The sequence below is a fragment of the Scyliorhinus canicula genome, chromosome 4, assembly GCF_902713615.1.
Source record: "Scyliorhinus canicula chromosome 4, sScyCan1.1, whole genome shotgun sequence".
Taxonomy (NCBI): domain Eukaryota; kingdom Metazoa; phylum Chordata; class Chondrichthyes; order Carcharhiniformes; family Scyliorhinidae; genus Scyliorhinus; species Scyliorhinus canicula.
Genome location: NC_052149.1, coordinates 139,128,350 through 139,146,995, shown reverse-complemented (window position 1 = coordinate 139,146,995; position 18,646 = coordinate 139,128,350). Strand labels below are relative to the sequence as shown.

At 48.1% G+C, this 18,646-nt stretch overlaps 1 protein-coding gene across 3 annotated transcripts in view; it reads left to right on the top strand.

The window, feature by feature from the left end:
• The window catches only part of LOC119965041 (serine/threonine-protein kinase 32A-like), a 416,342-nt gene that overhangs the window by 218,528 nt on the left and 179,168 nt on the right, over positions 1-18,646 (top strand). For all 3 annotated transcript variants that reach the window (XM_038795261.1, XM_038795260.1, XM_038795262.1), the window contains exon 5: positions 4,262-4,299. In XM_038795261.1, coding sequence (XP_038651189.1) covers positions 4,262-4,299 — 38 coding nt within the window. The remainder of the gene's footprint in view (positions 1-4,261; positions 4,300-18,646) is intronic.

The following is an 18,646-nucleotide window of genomic DNA, read 5'->3' as shown; positions in this document are numbered from 1 at the left end:
TGCGGTCGTCCAGGCGAATGGGGAGCTGGTGGTAGGCAGATTTGAGGTCCACCGTGGAAAAGACCTTGTATTGTGCAATCTGGTTGACCAAATCAGATATGCGGGGGATAGGGTATGCATCGAGCTGCGTATACCTGTTGATGGTCTGACTATAATCGATGACCATCCTATGCTTCTCCCCGGTCTTTACAACCACTACTTGAGCTCTCCAGGGGCTGTTGCTGGCCTTGATAATACCTTCCTTCAGTAATCGCTCGACTTCCGACCTAATGAAGGTCCGGTCCTGGGCACTGTACCATCTGCTCCTGGTGGCGACGGGTTTGCAATCAGGGCTGAGGTTTGCAAAAAGGGAAGGCGGGTTGACCTTGAGGGTCGCGAGACTGCAGACAGTGAGTGGGGGAGGTTGGGGGGGGGGGGGGGATTGGGCCGCCGAATTTAAAGGTTAAGGTCTGGAGGTTACATTGGAAGTCCAATCCCAGGAGTGTGGCAGCGCAGTGGTGAGGGAGGACGTAGAGTCGGAAATTCTTAAACTCTCTTCCCTGGACTGTGAGGTTAGCTGTGCAGTACCCCATGATCCCTACAGAGTGAGACCTGGAGGCCAGGGAGATTCTCTGGTTAACTGGGTGTATAGGGAGGGAGCAGCGCCTTACCGTGCTGGGGTGTATAAAGCTCTCTGTGCTCCCGGAGTCGATCAGGCAGGATGTCTTGTATCCGTTGATGAGTACAGTCGTAGTAGCGGTCGAAAGAGTTCGGGGCTGAGACTGGTCCAGAGTCACCGAGGCGAATTGTGGCAGAAGCTGATGGGATTCCTCGGGCGGTGTGCACTCATCCGAATTAGGGCCTTGAGACTCCAGCCAAGATGGCGGCGCCCACGGGTCGCACATGGCTGGGGATGGGCAAGATGGCGGCACCCATGAATTGCACGTGGTCTCCGGGGGACAAGATGGCGGCGCCCGGGGTCCGCACGTGGCCCGCGGTATCGAAGATGGTGGCGCCCACAGGCCGCACATGGCCTGCGGGGAGGGGAATGGCGGCAACCTCGGTTCGCCTGCAGAGACAGCGGCGACCGCCCGGGCCTGACATACCGCCACGAAATGCCCCTTTTTTCCACAGCCCTTGCAAGTTGCGGAGCGGGCCGGGCAGCGTTTCCGGGGGTGCTTGGCTTGCCCGCAAAAATAACATCGGGGCCCCCTGGGGTTGCCTGACAACCGCGTGGCACATGCTTGTGGGGGGGTTGGGGGATGCGTCGGAATCGGCTACGGGTGGGGTCCACGATGCCCATGGGGCTGCTACGCGGTCAGGGACATACGCTCGGGCGTTGTGGGAGGCTACGTCTAAGGAGCTTGTCAGGGCCCGTGCCTCCTTGAGACTTAGCGTCTCTTTTTCCAGCAGCCGCTGGCGGATCTAAGAGGACAGCATACCTGCAACGAAGGCGTCCCGGATTAAAAGTTTGGTGTGGTCGTTGGCTGAAACTTGCGGACAGTCACAGTTCCAACCTAGTACCAGCAGTGCGCGGTAGAATTCGTCTAGCGATTTCCCCCAGAATTTGTCGTCTGGTGGCTAGACGATGTGGGACATAAATCTGATTTACTGGGCAGATGTAGTGTCCTTTCAACAGGGTCATCGCGGCCTCGAAACCATCGCATCCTCGATGAGTGTGTAGATTTCTGGGCTCACCCTTGAGTGGAGAACTTGCAGTTTCTGGTCCTCCGAGGGTGTAGTTATGGCCGTCCTGATGTATCCGTTGAAATACGCCATCCACTGTTTAAAGGTCGCCGTTGAGTTTGCCGCGTGGGGGCTAAGTTGCAGACACTCCGGCTTGATGCGTAGCTCCATTCTTCAAATCTAGTTCAATAAACTGATGCACGATCAATAACTCCCGAAGCGAGATTGTCGGACAATTGAAGGCTTTATTGAACTCGATGTTTCCCCCAGCAGCGCAGGTACAGAATGCAGCAGCTAGGGAAACACAGACTCTTATACTCCGCCTTACTGGGCGGAACCAGCAGGCAGTTTCACCAATGATCTTACATATCAGGTACCTCCAACACCAATGATCTTACAGCATCAGGTACCTCCAACCTAGGTACCGTAATACCCCTAATACCGACTACCACACCGCCCTCACCGGGGCCATATATAGTCCGGCCACCTGTGGGTGGCACTCATTTGTACAGCCAACTCTGGCAGGCGAGTTCATGGATAATAAAGCCTATGTTCACTCGTTTTCACGGTCTCACAGTGAATTGATGGTATAACACTGACCGATTGACCCACCCTCCAAGCTAGCCCAGTAGCCCTGCCAGTGAGCAGGACCGGCAGCTCACGGCCGCGCCATTGGGAACATGTCCTACCTCCGCTCACAGGTAACACTGTAGTCCCAGCGGTGGCACCTGCTCCAGGTAACACTGTAGTCCCAGCGGTGGCACCTGCTCTAGGTAATGCTGTTCTAATTCTCAGCTGAGGCTTTCTGATTTGTACAAAAATGTATCAATCACTCAACAGGTGATTAGTTAATTAAAGATGAATCATTTACTCAAGATTAATTAATATTTCCCTGGCACAATCTAATTTCTCGCGCGCTTTCTCACGGCTAGAGTCTTTGCATCATGTCTCGCCATTAACCGTCATGTCTCAGCGGCGCGAGCAGGCCCCGGGGGGTGCCCCCACGGTGGCCTGGCCCGCGATCGGGGCCCCCCGCTCAGACTCCGGGCCAGTGCCCTGGCTGCACTATTTTCTTGCGCGTCCGCCACGGCCTCCACCATGGCGGAGGCGGAAGAGAACCCCACATCGCGCATGCGCCGGCAGTGACGTCAGCGGCAGCTGGCCGCTGACGTCACTGCCGGCGCATGCGCGGACCGGCGAAAGCCTTTCGGCCAGCCCCGCTGCTGGGGGCGCCGGTTTTTTGCGCCGGTCTTCTGGTGGCAACCACTCCGGCGCGGGGCTGGCCCCCAAAGGTGGGGAGAATTCCCCACCTTTGGGAAGGCGCGACCCCTGAGTGGTTGGCGCCACTCCCCTACTCCGGGACCCTCCGTCACGCCAGGTAGGGGAGAATGCCGCCCAATATTAGTATTTTGCAGACAAGACCTTAAAGTTCCAACAGTTCACTCATTATCTAGAACAGTGATTATATTTTGCAGACTAGGTATTTTCTCTAAAAATCATTCTACTGCCCAGTCATATACTCAGTTGATATCTTAAAGACCCCAAACAATTAATGAATCTACCAGATAGCCACTATCCTCTTTGCAGAGGAAGTGGCTAGAGGGAGGGTCTTACATCCACACCAGGTTGTTGAGGCAATGTAGATGCATTTAAGGGGAAATTAGTGAGCACCAGGGGAAAGAGTAGATGATTACACAGACAGGGTTGGATGATAAAGGGTAGGTGGAGGTTCATGTCGAGCCACTGATCATGAGCATAGACTTGTTGGGCCAATTGGCCAGTTTCTCTGTAATTCTATATAAGTTCTCCCATTTCTTTTTTTTATAAAAGTTTTTTATTGGGTTTTTGAACAAAGTATATTTACCGTTATGTACACAGGATAAGAAACATATATATATATATATATATACATATATAGAAGAGAAGGGCACATCCAAACATACCAAAGAAAAGAAAATAGTAAATACTAAAAAAAAATACATTAAAAAATATAATAGAATAACTGGTAGGGTATTGTGCACCAGCTCAACAGCAGCAACTCTGTACACCTGGCAAAATTATTTACAACACATAAGTGGGCGACTGTTGGTCAGGGGGAGGGGGGGGTTGGAGACTGGGGAGGTAAATATACATTCGGGTGCCGGAGAAACAATTACAGTGGGCAATACTCAAATGGGTTTGGTGTTGGTGTTGTCGCTTGCTTCTCCTGGACGGATCTCGCTGCCGTCTCCCGTTCACCTCCGCTTCTGCCGTTCCTCCCGTCTTTCGTCTTTATTCTCCTCGTTCCCTGCTCCTGGAGATGCCATGTTCGTTATTGTATCCCGTGCCTTCCTTCTGGCTCCCAATTCTGATAATAACTACTTAAATCAGTGCAGAGACTGCCTCATTCCCTCTCTTTCTTTGACTGCCATATTAATCTGCATGACATGCTGTTAATTTATTTTAATTCAGTAAACATCTGTAGCTTTTGTTTCATTAGCATGATGTAATTGGATACAATCTTTAAAAGAAGCTGTAATGAGGGGCTGACCTGAACCTTGAAGCCAAAGGAAAAACTACTTATCAAAATTAATTTATCTTTGCTTTTCTTTTGTAGGGACATTAAACCTGACAACATTCTTCTTGACGATCATGGTAAGTGGCAAATGTTGCCTGAGGTAACAGTAAATAGAACTTGTTGTAACATCATGAGCAATGTCTTACAGATTACCATATCAAGTGTGAAGCAATGTGAGGTGTCGGTGGGTGATGTGAAAGATATGCTTGGTTATCCAATCAGAATATATAGTCAGGGAAGCTCAAACCAGCTGCACTGTCCCTGTCGAGGAAGAAATGCTAGCCTAAGTGTATTTAGTGGATGTCAAGGATTAGGTATGATCTCTGTGACTGAATATTCACTTTCCTGACTTGCTGGCGAGGGCTGGGTTCTGTGATGGGAACATCCCAATGAGGAGCAGCACTGGCTGGAATTGTTAGCGAGGAAACTGCGCTACAACTCGCTATTCCCTTCTACCTCAGATACTTACCATGTTGCCCCCTTAAATGCAACTAAACTATTTGCTTCAAGTATTCCCTGTGGCAATGAGTTCCACATTCTCACCACTGTCTAGATAAAGGAAATTCTCCTGAATTCCCTAATTAATTTCTTGGTAACTATGTTATATTGGTGACCTTTGGCTTAGTTCTTTCCCACAAGTGGAGAAACACTTTTTCATTCGATTCCATCAAAACCTATAATTTTAAGGACCTACATTTGAGAAATTGAGCCCGTTAATACTTTTCTGATAGGTATTTGGAAGGTCCAATGCATGTAGGAATTACACATAAATGGTAGAACTCTTGCGAGTACTGACAGGCAGAGAGATCTGGGCATGCATGTCCACTGACCACTGAAAGTGGCAACGCGTGTGGATAAGGTGGTCAAGAAGGCATACGGCATGCTGACCTTCATCGGTCGGGGCATTGAATATAAAAATTGGCAAGTCATGTTGCAGCTGTGCAGGACCTTAGTTAGGCCTCATTTGGAATATTGTGTACAATTCTGGTCGCCACACTACCAGAAGGATGTGGATGCTCTGGAGAGGGTACAGAAGCTGTTTACTTGGATGTTCCTGGTGTGGAGGGTATTAGCTATAAGGGGAGGTTAGATAAACTCGGTCTGTTCTCAATGGAACGGCGGAAGTTGAGAGGCGACCTGATTGAAGTCTACAATGGCATAGACAGAGTGGATAGTCAGATGCTCTTTCCTGAGGTAGGAGAGTCAAGTACTCGGTGACATAGGTTTAAAGTGCGCGGTGAAAAGTTTAGAACAGATGTGCGAGGCAAGTAATTTACACAGAGGGTGGTAGGTATATGGAACGCGCTGCCTGGGGAGGTGGTGGGAGCAGGTACAATAGTGGCATTTAAGGGACATCTAGACAAATATATGAATAGGGTGGGAAAGGAAGGATACGGACTCCGTAAATGCAGGTACCATGGTCGGTGCAGGTTTGGAGGGCCGAAGGGCCTGTTCCTGTGCTATTTTGTTCTTTGTTCTTTTGTATAATCTCACATTTTTGGTAACATCCTTGTAGACCTTTTTAGTACCTTCTCCAGTGCCTTTATATCCATTTTTACCCACAACAGCACACAGCACTCAAAATGTGGTCGAACCTCAACATAATGCTATATTTTTCAATTATAAATCAGAAGTTCAAACATCAGCTGGACCCATCCAGTCCCATTCCCCAGCATTTTGCCAATTATAGGATTTGCTTTTACAACATTGGAACTAGGGAGGCAGTGTTTGTAGATTGATAGAGTTCAGGAATAGGCTATTTGGGCCATCAAGCCTATGCCAGCTCTTTGAAGAAGTGATCCAATTAATCTCACTCTCCTGCCCTTTCCCTCTAGCCCTGTAAATCTTTCCCCTTCAAATATTTATCCAATTTACTTTTGAAAGTTACAATTAAATCCACTTCCACCACTCTTCCGCCAATACATTCCAGGTTTTCCAAGTTTTCCCTGGAATAATACTGCAGTAAGTGGCGAGCCAATGTGATGGATTGTTCTATTTGACATGCAGAATTTTTATTGTCTATTTATTTTAGCAGTTCTATTGCTATTTATGACCAGATATTTCACTTTCATTTACTATTTGAAGAAACAGTGATTGTTACATTGATTTGCCACAGGAATGTGCAGAGCTTTTTCCTTGCGGAATGTCGACCTGAAGCTCTACTCTAATTCAGGATAGTAACATTGCACCATGTCTAAATACCAGCAAAGCCATCAATCTATCATTTTTAAAAAAAAATTTAGATTACCCAATTAGTTTTTCCAATTAAGGGGCAATTTAGCATGACCAATCTGCACATTTTTGGGTTGTGGGGGCGAAACCCACGCAGACACGGGGAGAATGTGCAAACTCCACACGGACAGTGAACCAGAGCCGGGATCGAACCTGGGACCTCAGCGCCGTGAGGCAGCTGTGCTAACCACTAGGCCACTGTGCTGCCCTTCCATCAATCTATCATAAATGACAGCTTCTCATAAACATTATTTATCTATTGCACCAATATGATATAGGCTGTGAGTGCCAGCTGAATGGAAGAAAGATGTTAACTTTCAATTGACTTCATGTTAGAAGTGTTTTTCAGAATAGATGCAAAGTGCTTTCGAGAAGTGTTTAAGACTTGCTGAGTATTTTTGATCTGACTAATTTGACATATCATTAATCTATCCATGGTAAAACGTCCCTGAAGGAGTTATGTTACTTTGTGAGGAGGTTTCATTTCCAGTAAGACACCAAATCTCTTGGATGGGAAGCTATATTCTGGGAGTTGGAGCATCTCGCTCGTAAAACCAATCACAGAGCCTTTAATCCTGGCACTCTGCTGTGTTCCTCCACCGCCCACCTGAACTGTAGCATCTGCAGAGATAAAGTGGATTGGGATGAAAGTTAGGATTCACTGGACTGGAGAAACAATTACAGACTAACCTAATTGAGAAGTACAAACGTGGAATTATCTGTCAGTTAAGATCATTATTGCCTGCTGAGGCCTGACGCCTGAAATTCCCTCCCGATAATCCCCTCTGTCTCTCGACCTCACTCTCCTCCATTGACACACCCCTCAAAACCTTCCTCTTTGACGAGGATCTTGTCTGTCTCTCCAAATATCTCCTGATATGCCTCATTGTCAAATTTATCTGCAGTTCTTTCCTTGGGCCATTTTACTATGTTAAAGATACTGTATATAAATCAAAGTTACTATTGATAGTGTATATATATTGTATTCATCAAACTAAATCAAGTGTACGACAATAGTTAAGAAAATAGGAGGCTGGGAACCTGCTGGTTCATCCAGTGATTTTGCTCATTTGTCCAGACCATGGTTCCACACTCTGTGTCGAGTTAGCTCAGGGGTGGGCAAACTACGGCCCGCGGGCCGCATGCGGCCCGCCAAAGGTATTTCTGCGGCCCTCCAAGTCATTAAAAAAAAAAAAAAAAATTTTTTAAATTTAAAAAAAAAAATTTTTTTTTTAAGGTTAATGGGGGGGGGCTGTTGGGTTACTTACTGGTATAGGGTGGATACGTTGACTTGAGTAGGATGATCATTGCTCGGCACAACGTCGAGGGCCGAAGGGCCTGTTCTGTGCTGTACTGTTCTATGTTCTATATGAGGCGCCCAGAATCATAACCGGGTGAAGTAATTATTTTACTTAATATACTATGCGGCCCTTTGTGAATTGTGAATTTCTGAATGTGGCCCTTGCACGGAAAAGTTTGCCCACCCCTGAGTTAGCTCATCTTCTCTGCAAGGAGATGATGGTGCTCCAACTGGTATCACTGCCCCACAGCGGGGTGGAGAAACCAGGCAGAGAAATCCCTGCTCCTCCCTGAGTGGCTTTTGTTGATTTGTGCTGTATATTTGAAGGTGCTAGTGGGAGTTGAGGACAGGGTGCTGGTTGATAAGTCCCCTGCTTAGAGTCACTGTCTAGACTTTGGATCTATGGCTGAAATATCAGTGGGATGAAGGTGACCAGGGAATAGAATTTGACTGTTTGCTCTGGTGGAAGCACGGGAGCACAGTGGTTAGCACATTTGCTTCACAGCTCCAGGCCCCAGGTTCGATTCCCGGCTGGGTACTGTCTATGCGGAGTCTGCACGTTCTCCCCATGTCTGCATGGGTTTCCTCGGGGTGCTCCAAAAAATTATACGTGGTGCAGACTCGATGGGCCAAATAGCCTCCTTCTGCACTGTAAATTCTATGAAGCATCAGACTAAGGTTAGAGCTAGGCCTCTTCATGGGTTATGTGTGGAAGCACTTCTTCACTCACAGAGATCTGCAACTCTCTCACCAGGAAGCTGTTGATGAATCTTTAATGAAAACGCCAAAAACTGAGATTGTTATATTTCTGTTGGATAAGAGTGTTTTCTTTTCCTTTCAATTTAGAGGACCCAAATTTTTTTTTCAATGAAGGGGCAATTTGGCATGGCCAATCCACCTCCTCTGCACATCTTTAGGGTTGTGGGGTGAGACCCACTCAGACACGGGGAGAATGTGCAAACTCCACACAGACAGTGACCTAGGGCTGGGATTGAACCCGAATCCTCAGAGCCATGAGGCAGCAGTGCTAACCTCTGCACCATCATGCTGCCTCGGGTAAGAGTGTTAAGGCTGTGGAACTAATGCAGGTAGATAGTTTTTTTTAAAAATAATTTTTATTCATATTTTAACATTTTCACAAAAATGAAAACAATAACAGAAAATTCTAAAAACAGAACACCCCCCCCCCCCCCCCGTAAATACAAAAGAGAAACAATAAATTAACGCCCGTCATTTGCAAAAAACAGATATTCAACCCAAAACAAAACCCCCCCCCCCCCACTTTTACCGTTTTGCCAGGAGATCTAGGAATGGTTACCATCTCCTGAAAAACCCCTGCACTGACCCCCTTAGGGAAAAATTCACCCTCTCCAATCTAATAAACCCCGCCATATCGTTGATCCAGGCCTCCACGCTTCAGAGCCTCGCATCCTTCCACTGAAGAAGAATCCGCCGCTGGGCTACTAGGGACGCAAAGGCCAGAATGCCGGCCTCTTTCGCCTCCTGCACTCCCGGCTCCACTGCAATCCCAAATATTGCGAGTCCCCAGCCTGGATTGACCTTGGATCCTACCACCCTCGATACCGTCCTTGCTACACCCTTCCAAAATTCCCCCAGCGCTGGGCATGCCCAGAACATATGGACATGGTTTGCTGGGGTCCCTGAGCACCTAATACACCTGTCCTCGGTCCCAAAAACCGCTCATCCTTGTCCCGGTCATATGAGCCCTATGCAGTACCTTAAACTGTATGAGGCTAAGCCTCGCACACGAAGAGGAGGAGTTCACCCTTTCTAGGGCACCCGCCCACGTCCCCTCCTCAATCTCCTCACCCAGCTCCTCCTCCCATTTATCTTTCAGCTCCTCCACCAAGGCCTCGTCTACCTCCTGCATCACCTGGTACACTTCCGAGATCCTCCCCTCTCCAACCCATACCCCCGAGAGCACCCTGTCCTGGACCCCACGCGGCAGCAACAGAGGGAACCCCGCCACCTGCCGCCTGACAAACGCCCTTACTTGCATGTACCTAAAGGTGTTCCCCGGGGGGAGCCTGAACTTCCCTTCCAGCTCACCCAGGCTCGCAAACTTCCTGCCTATGAACAGGTCCCCCAGCCTCCTGACACCTGCCCTGTGCCAACTCAGGAACCCGCCATCAATTCTCCCCGGAACAAACCGGTGGTTCCCCGTATCGGGGACCCCATCGAGGCCCCCACCTCCCCCCTGTGCCGCCTCCATTGCCCCCAAATCTTGAGGGTAGCTGTCACCACCGGGCTCATGGTATACCTCGTCGGAGGGAGCGGCAGTGGCGCTGTTGCAAGCGCTTCCAGGCTCGTACCCACACCGGATGCCATCTCCATCCTCTTGCATGCCGCCCCCTCCCCATCCATTACCCACTTACACACCATCGCTGTGTTGGCAGCCCAATAATACCCACAGAGGTTGGGCAACGCCAGACCCCCCATCCCTGCCCCGCTCCAAGAACACCCGTCTCTCCCTTAGAGTCCCGTAATGCTCCTGTTAACCCGCCTGAAAAAGGCCTTCGGGATAAGGATGGGGAGGCACTGGAACAGGAACAGAAACCTCGGGAGCACCATCATCTTGACTGACTGCACCCTACCCGCCAAACACAGCGGCAGTATGTCCCACCTCTTAAACTCCTCCTCCATTTGCTCCACCAGCCTTGTGAGGTTTAGCTTATGCAAGGCCCCCCAGCTCCTGGCCACCTGAACCCCCAAGTACCTGAAGCTCCTCTCCACCCTTTTCAGTGGGAGCCTCCCAATCCCCCCTTCCTGGTCCCCCGGGTGTACAACGAACAGCTCGCTTTTCCCAAAGTTAAGCTTATACCCTGAGAAATCCCCAAATTCCCAGAGAATCCCCATCACCACCGGCATTCCCCCCACCGGGTCAGCCACATACAACAATAGGTCATCCGCATAGAGCAACACTCGGTGCTCCTCCCCACCCCGGACCAGCCCCCTCCAATCCCCTGACTCCCTCAGTGCCATAGCCAGGGGTTCAATTGTCAGCGCAAAACATAGGGGGGACAGGGGACACCACTGCCTCGTCCCTCGGTATAGTCAAAAATACTCCGACCTCCTCTTATTCGTGGCCACACTCGCCATCGGGGCCTCATACAACAGCCTCACCTACCTGACAAACCCCTCCCCAAACCCAAACCTTTCCAGCACCTCCTACAAGTACCCCACTCGACCCTATCAAAGGCCTTCTCCGCATCTAGCGCCACCACTATCTCCCTCTCCCCTTCCACCGCCAGCATCATAATAACGTTCAAGAGCCTCCGTATACAGGTAGATAGAGTTAAGATATGGATCAGCCATGATTTAATTTGATGGTAAAACAGTCTAGTCTTATTCTAATGACCCGTAGACTCTATTGCATAAACATAAAAAGAGAAGCTAAAATGGGCCATTTGGGCCTTTGAGTCTGCTTCACCATTAAATCGGGTTGGATCATTTGCTCCCTCAATTCCATCTTTCCTCACCATCCACATATCCTAGTACTGAAAAATCTATCAACCTCTGTTTTAATATACGCATTGACTCAGCGCCCACAGTTCCCTTGGGAAGAGAATTCCAAAGGTTTATAATTCTCTGAGGGCTCACTGTGAGCTGGTCATATCCGATGTTGTCTTCTGTTTCAGACACAGTTCTACTTTCAATTCGAAGTGTGTTAAATTAAGAGTGCTCAGGATCAGATCCCAGAAGACCAAGGGTCCAGTGAGGAGATCCTAGGGATCAAGTGCCCATGGCAAAATCATGGGAATCGTGTTCCCAGTGGGGAGATCCTGGGAATCAGGTTCCCAGGGAGGATATTGTGGAGATCGAGTAACCAGGGAGAATAAACTTAGGATCAGGTTACCTGGAAAGAGATTTTGAGGATCAAGTTTCCAGAGAGGAGACGCCGGGGCCATGTACCCAGGGAGGAGACCATGGGGGCCATGTGTGTGGGGAGGAGACCCTGGAGGTCAGGTATCCAGGGAGGATACCCTGGGGATCGATTTCCCGGGGAGGTGTTCCTGAGGAAAGAGTTCCTGGTGAGGAGATCCTGAGGGTCAAGTTCCCAGTGAGAGGATCATGGAGATCATGTTCCCGGGAAGAGGTACTAGGGATCAAGTTTTGTGTAAAGAAGTCCTGGGGATCGAGTTCTGAGTGAGGAGAACCAGGGACTCGTGTTCCCAGTGAGGAGAGATTGCCGATCAAGTTCCTGGGGAGGAAACTCTGGGGATTGAGTTCTCTGGGGAACACTTTTCTGGGAAGGGCCCTTGGGATTGAGTTCCCTGGGAAGAGATCCTGGGGATCGGGTTCCTGGGGAAGATACCTTGAGGATTGAACTCCCAGTGAGGAGATTCTGGGGGTCAAGTTCCCATTGAGAAGTTCCTGGGGATCGACTTCACAGCGAAGAGATCCTGAGGATTGAGTGCCCAGTGAGGAGAGCTTGGGGATCGAGCACCCAGCAAGAAGATCTTGATGATCAAGTGCACAGGAAGGAGATGCTGAGGATCGAGTGCCTGATGAGAAAATCAATGGGGATCAAGTATCCAATGAGACAATCATGTGGGTCAAGTGTCTGATGAGAATATCCCATGGTTTGAGTGCCCAATGACAATGTCCCAGGGATTGAGTTCCCAGTGAGGAGATCTAAGGGATCAAGCACTCAGTGAGAGGATCTTGGGAACAGTGTCGGGTGGGGAGGTCATGGGATCTGAGTGCTGGGCAGGGCGGTCCCAGGTTCCAAGAGTTGGACGAGGAGGTCACAGGGTTGGAGTGCTGGGTGGGGAGGTCCAGTGTCTAAGAGCTGGGTCGAGAGTTACACCCACTCTAGGTAAACCCACCACTGTTAAGGAGAGAAAGAACTAAAGGATGAAAGTGAGGTAGAAAGGCAGAGTGGTTTAGCGAGGGTATTCCAGAGCTTAGTATTGAGGCAACTGAAGATGCTGCCACCAGCTGTGGGGTAATTAAAATCGGGGATGTTCAAGAGGCCAGAATTAGAGGAGCACAGATATCTCAGAGGATTGTGGAGCTGGAGGAGATTCCAGAGATAGGGAATGGTGAGACCATGGAGGGATTCAAAAACAAGGATGAGAATTTTAAATCTGAGGCGATGCTTGATCAAGAGCAAATATACGTCAGTAAGCACAGATGTGAAAGGTGAACGGGATGTCATGTGAATAAGGACACGGGAACAGTGTTTGAATGAGCTCAAGTTTATTGAAGGTTGAACATGGAAGGCTATCTACACGTGTTGGAATTGTCCAGTACAGAGCTAACAAAGGTGTGCATAAGGGTTCCAGCAACGGATGAACTAATGCAGGGGTAGGTTTGGGCGATGTTACAGAGATGGAAAGAGTATTAGTGAAGGTGCAGATATGTAGACAGGTGCTCATCTCAGGCTCAAACATGACACTAGGATTGGTTCAGCCTCAAAGTTGCAATGGGGAAGGATGGAGTTAGTGGCTAGGGACTAGAGTTTGTGTCAAGGCTTGAAGACAGTAACCTGGGGTTGCAGTCAGTGACTCTCACTGTTAATAATGAAGGAAGCCTGTGGAGAATTTCCCCCTCTCACTGTGCAGTGGTCATTAACAGATTGCAATATTCTTTACTGACTGGGGATTCCCAGCTAATGTGCTGTCAATAAGCTATCTAAGCATTCAGTCATATTAAAAGATTTTTACAGACGCCCACCTAGTCCGTTATTTCTACAAGTAGCAGTAAGCATAGCCAGGTCCAGTTCTATAAGGCCCAGTATATATCTAGTGGGGCAGATGTCATCACCCCTCAGCTAGATTTTTGATGAGGCCATGATCCTGATGCAATCATCCACAGTAAGTTCATGGATGGCAAGAGCCTCCTGCACAAGTGAATGGACATTCTGGAGGGACACACCACAGGGACAATTGGAGCTCTTTGGCTGGTACAGTCTCAAGGGTTAGCAGTGGGATGGGTGAGTTGGACAGGAAGGCAATTAGCAGCAGGTAAACTGGCTGGGAAAGTTGGCGAGAGAGTAGGAGGGGACAAATGCAGTTGCTGCTCCTAACCCCCTTAGTATTGAATGTCTTGAATAACCCTTTGGAGGATAATATGCAGGAAAGCTGTAGGTTTATCTAAGAGGGATTCCAGTCTGGGATGACAGTAAAAGAGCAGGAAGATTGAGTGAGCAGTGCTGAAGGTTTGAGATAGGCAATTGTGAGGGTACATTGCCAAAGGTAATAAAAATGAAAGGAGGTATGAATACAGCTGGGAGGGGCCTTGGAGAGGGTAAAGAGAAAATAAGTCAATAATTATTCAGTATTTCAATTCCCACCTCTCCCAAGGTTCATTTGGTCACCTCATGATGTCTGATGTGCGTTAAGGTGATGCCTGATGTGCATTAAGGTGCACTGTTTCTAAGTGTTGGCCAAATAGCCAACAGCTGTCTAACTGTGAGAGCAGGATGATACACATCTGGGCGTTGGCATCTGGCACCTTGTCAGCCTTTCGGAGGTTGATGCAGCCAAGCAATTGCATTTGTTCACAAATGGTTGTGCAACATTTGCATTCCTTCAAAGGCAACCTCTACAGCTTAACTGTATGGCCCATCGATGCACAGGCTGCCCACCTTCGTGAAATGCCAACCACGTATCCATTTCTGGGATGCCAGCCCATTGGCAATGTCTGGCTGGTGAGTTAAATCAGGACTTGAGACTACAGCACAGTCCAAAGAATGCTGCCTCACATCAGCTTATTCTATTTTCACATGATGACAGCAAAACCTATTACTCTGCAATCCAATTTTCACACACCCACACAGAAGGCGTGAAACTTGAATCTTCCTCACTCGGTGTTATCTGGCTTGGCAATTTGGATTTGTTTTCAATTGAAGCTTTGAATGATGCATTTTGACTCTTCTACAAATTCTTTGGCAATAAAGTAAGCTGTCGAAACATAAAAATATAATTACTAAAATGAGCAGTGAGTGAACGGAAACTGATGTCCAAAAGATGCTACATAGACCTCTGTAGGCTGCTCGGCCTTGTGAGCACATACCCTGCTGCAGGAACTCATTCCAAGTTACAGCCATCATACAGCTAAATTGCTAACCTTGACTGGATTGTTGCTTAGCACTAGACCCATAAAATAACTTTTGTGCATTTTATAGTTTTTCTCCTCCCATTTATCTCTCGTCCAATCCTGACAGAATTGATGAACCATTGAGCTGGTTGATGCAAAATGACCCATTTTTCAATACCATTCTGAGACCGTGGGCCTAAAAATCACAATCTTTTTAGTGGATTCCCATTGTACGTTTGCTAGGCGTCTAAGGAAATAGTTGCAAACTAAGTGGGACTGGGCAGTGCTGGCCCTCGGTCAGAACCTCTGGGCTGACCTTATGCAGGCTGGTTTAGCACAGTGGGCTAAATAGCTGGCTTGTAAAGCAGACCAAGGCCAGCAGCGCGGATTCAATTCCCATACCAGCCTCCCTGAACAGGAATGTGGCAACTCGGGGCTTTTCACAGTCACTTCATTTGAAGTTTACTTGTGACAATAAGCGATTTTCATTTCATTTCATGCATTCATGCAAGAGGGATATCTCTACTTCCCTCAACAATGTTAGTCATGTAAAGGGTGGTGGTGAGGGAGGGAAAGCTGGGTGAGGTGGAAGGGGGATGGAGATGCTTCAAGGACTTCCTAAATGATCAGTTTCCACTCCAAAGCTCTGAATCGGTATTCTGACATTGCATTGGCACAGGCACGTCTAAACACACCTGGAATAGAGGTAATCTCAGGGTTAAAAGTGAGATGGTCAACATTCATGCTTTATGGTGACTGTAAGAGTCGTAGGTTTAATAATGAAATGAATTAGAACTTTGTGCCTTCATTCCAGTCGTGGAACTCAAAAGTGTTGTTTACATAATGCAGCAGGATAAGGCTTCCAGGTTGCAGTGCCAGGACCTGTAGTTTGCATGAAAACCTTGGATTTTATGCTTTAAGACTGATTTGATTGATCCAGTTCAAGTTTGCAATTTATTCCTTGTTGATTGATTGTTAGCATCAGTCTTCCTTTTGTTGTACTAGATCACAGCAGATATGGAGTGTTTCCCAGTATCTACAGAGGAACAAAGGGACTTCCCTCTTGCATTCATAAATAATCATCAACAACATTTTGCATTTATATGGTGCTTTTCATGTGGTAGAAGCATTATCAAGCTATTGGAACATGTATTTCTAAAATTCATTTACAGGATGTGAGTGTCACTAACTAGAGCAACATTTTTGCCCATCCTAGTAACCCTTCAGAAGGTGAGGGTGAGCTGCCTTCTTGAACCGCTGCAGTCCCTGCGGTGTAGGTACACCCACGGTGCTCTTAGGGAGGGAGTTCCAGGATTTTGACCCATCGACAGTGAAGGAATGGTGATATATTTCCAAGTGATGAGTGACTTGGAGGGAAACCTCCAGGTGGTGGTGTTGCCAGGTATCTGCTGCTGGTGACCAAAAGCGTGAGTAAAGTGATGAGTTTTAAAGAGTATCTTAAAGGAGAAGAGAGAGAAGGAGAGGGTCAGAGAGGGAACACTAAAGTTTCAAATTCTAGACGGCGGAAGAGTAGGGCTGCTTATGGTGGAGCAATTAAAATCAGTGATTTTTTTTTAAAGTGCTGCGCGGGCAGCGCAGTAGTTAGCACTGCTGTGCTGAGGTCCCGGGTTCAATCCCAGCCCCGGGTCACTGTCCATGTGGAGCTTGCACATTCTCCACATGCCTGCGTGGGTCTCACCCCCACAACCCAAAGATATGCAGGGTAGGTGGTTTCGCCATGCTAAATTGTCCCTTAATTGGGGGGGAACAAATTGAGTACTCTAAGTTTCTAAAAAAAAAAGTGCTGGAAAAACTCAGAAGGTCTGGCAGCATCTGTGGAGATAGAAACAGAGTTGATGTTTTGAGACTGTCTGACTTCCCCAGAACCACTTCTCTTCCGAAGAAGAGTCATATTGGACTCAAAACGTTAACTCTGCTCCTCTCTCCACAGATGCTACCAGACCTGCTGAGTTTTCCCAGCACTTCCTGTTTTCATTTCAGATCTCCAGCACCCTCTTTTCTTTTTGCCATTAAAATTAGTGATGCGCAAGTGATATGGGCAGCACGGTAGCATAGTGGTTAGCACTTGGCTTCACAGCGCCAGGGTCCCAGGTTCGATTCCCTGCTGGGTCACTGTCTGTGCGGAGTCTGCACGCTCTCCCCATGTCTGTGTGGGTTTCCTCCGGGTTATCCGGTTTCCTCCCGCAGTCCAAAGAAGTGGATTCGCCGCGCTAAATTACCCTTCGTGCCCTGTTGCTAATTGTGTTCTCTCATTAATTGGCTCTGTTTATGGCGGTTAATATGGTCGCCTTCCTTAATTCTAATCATGCTTGCTCAAGAGTCGCCAGGTATCTTCCGATGCCGCCACTAGGTTCAAAACCGAAATCTGATCAAAGACTCGATACACTAGTTAGTAAGTTCGAAATCAGTGCTCATTTATTTACACACACGGTCAAATATACTCATGCACAAAACTCTACCAACTAAACTATCATACTACTAAAGCCTATACTTAGCTTCGGGCGCCCAGTCAGTCAGAGGAACAATGGCCATTGTCCGCTTCTGAGGCTGCTGGGGTTGAGCTGGTACGGAATATCAGCTAAGAGCGTCTGTCTCGTACCGTGCATTGACTTTGGACTTACTTGTTCTGGTGCAGCTGCTAGGCAGGTCTCTCCTCGCTGAGAGCCAAGGCCAAGAGAGCGAGTCTCTCTTGGGGGATCCTTCTTATACCCAAAAGGGGCTTCGCGTGCTTTTGGGTGGGCCTTGAATTTGGCTCCAATTAATTGGGCCGTTTCTCAATCGTTCCTATCGATTTCCTCCAATAAAGGGGTGGGTGCCCTGATTGCTGGGCGTGTCCTAGGTTTGGATTTGGATTTGGATTTGTTTATTGTCACGTGTACCGAGGTACCGTGAAAAGTATTTTTCTGCAAGCAGCTCAACAGATCATTCAGTACATGGGAAGAAAAGGGGATTAAACAAAATTCAAGAAAATACAAGAAAATATAATAATAGGGCAACACAAGATATACAATGTAACTACATAAGCATTGGCATCGGATGAAGCATACAGGGTGTAGTATTAATGAGGTCAGTCAATGAGAGGGTCATTTAGGAGTCTGGTAACAGCGGGGAAGAAGCTGTTTTTGAGTCTGTTTGTGCGTGTTCTCAGACTTCTGTATGTCCTGCCCGATGGAAGAAGTTGGAAAAGTGAGTAAGCCAGGTGGGAGGGATCCTTGATTATGCTGCCCGCCTTTCCCTGGCAGCGGGAGGTGTAGATGGAGTCCATGGATGGGAGGCAGGTTTGTGTGATGGACTGGGTGGTATTCACGACTCTCTGAAGTTCCTTGCGGTCCTGGGCCGAGCAGTTTCCATACCAGGCTGTGATGCAGCCCGATGGGATGCTTTCTATAGTGCATCTGTAAAAGTTGATAAGAGTTAATGTGGACATGCCGAATTTCCTTAGTTTCCTGAGGAAGTATAGGCGCTGTTGTGCTTTCTTGGTGATAGTGTCGACGTGAACGGACCAGGACAGATTTTTGGTGATGTGCACCCCTAAGAATTTGAAACTGCTAACCATCTCCACCTCGGCCCCGTTGATGCTGACAGGGGTGTGTACAGTACTTTGCTTCCTGAAGTCAATGACCAGCTCTTTAGTTTTGCTGGCATTGAGGGAGAGATTGTTGTCGTTACACCACTCCACCAGGTTCTCTATCTCCCTCCTGTATTCTGACTCGTCGTTATTCGAGATCCGGCCCACTATGGTCGTATAGTCAGCAAACTTGTAGATGGAGTTGGAACCAAGTTTTGCCACGCAGTCGTGTGTGTAC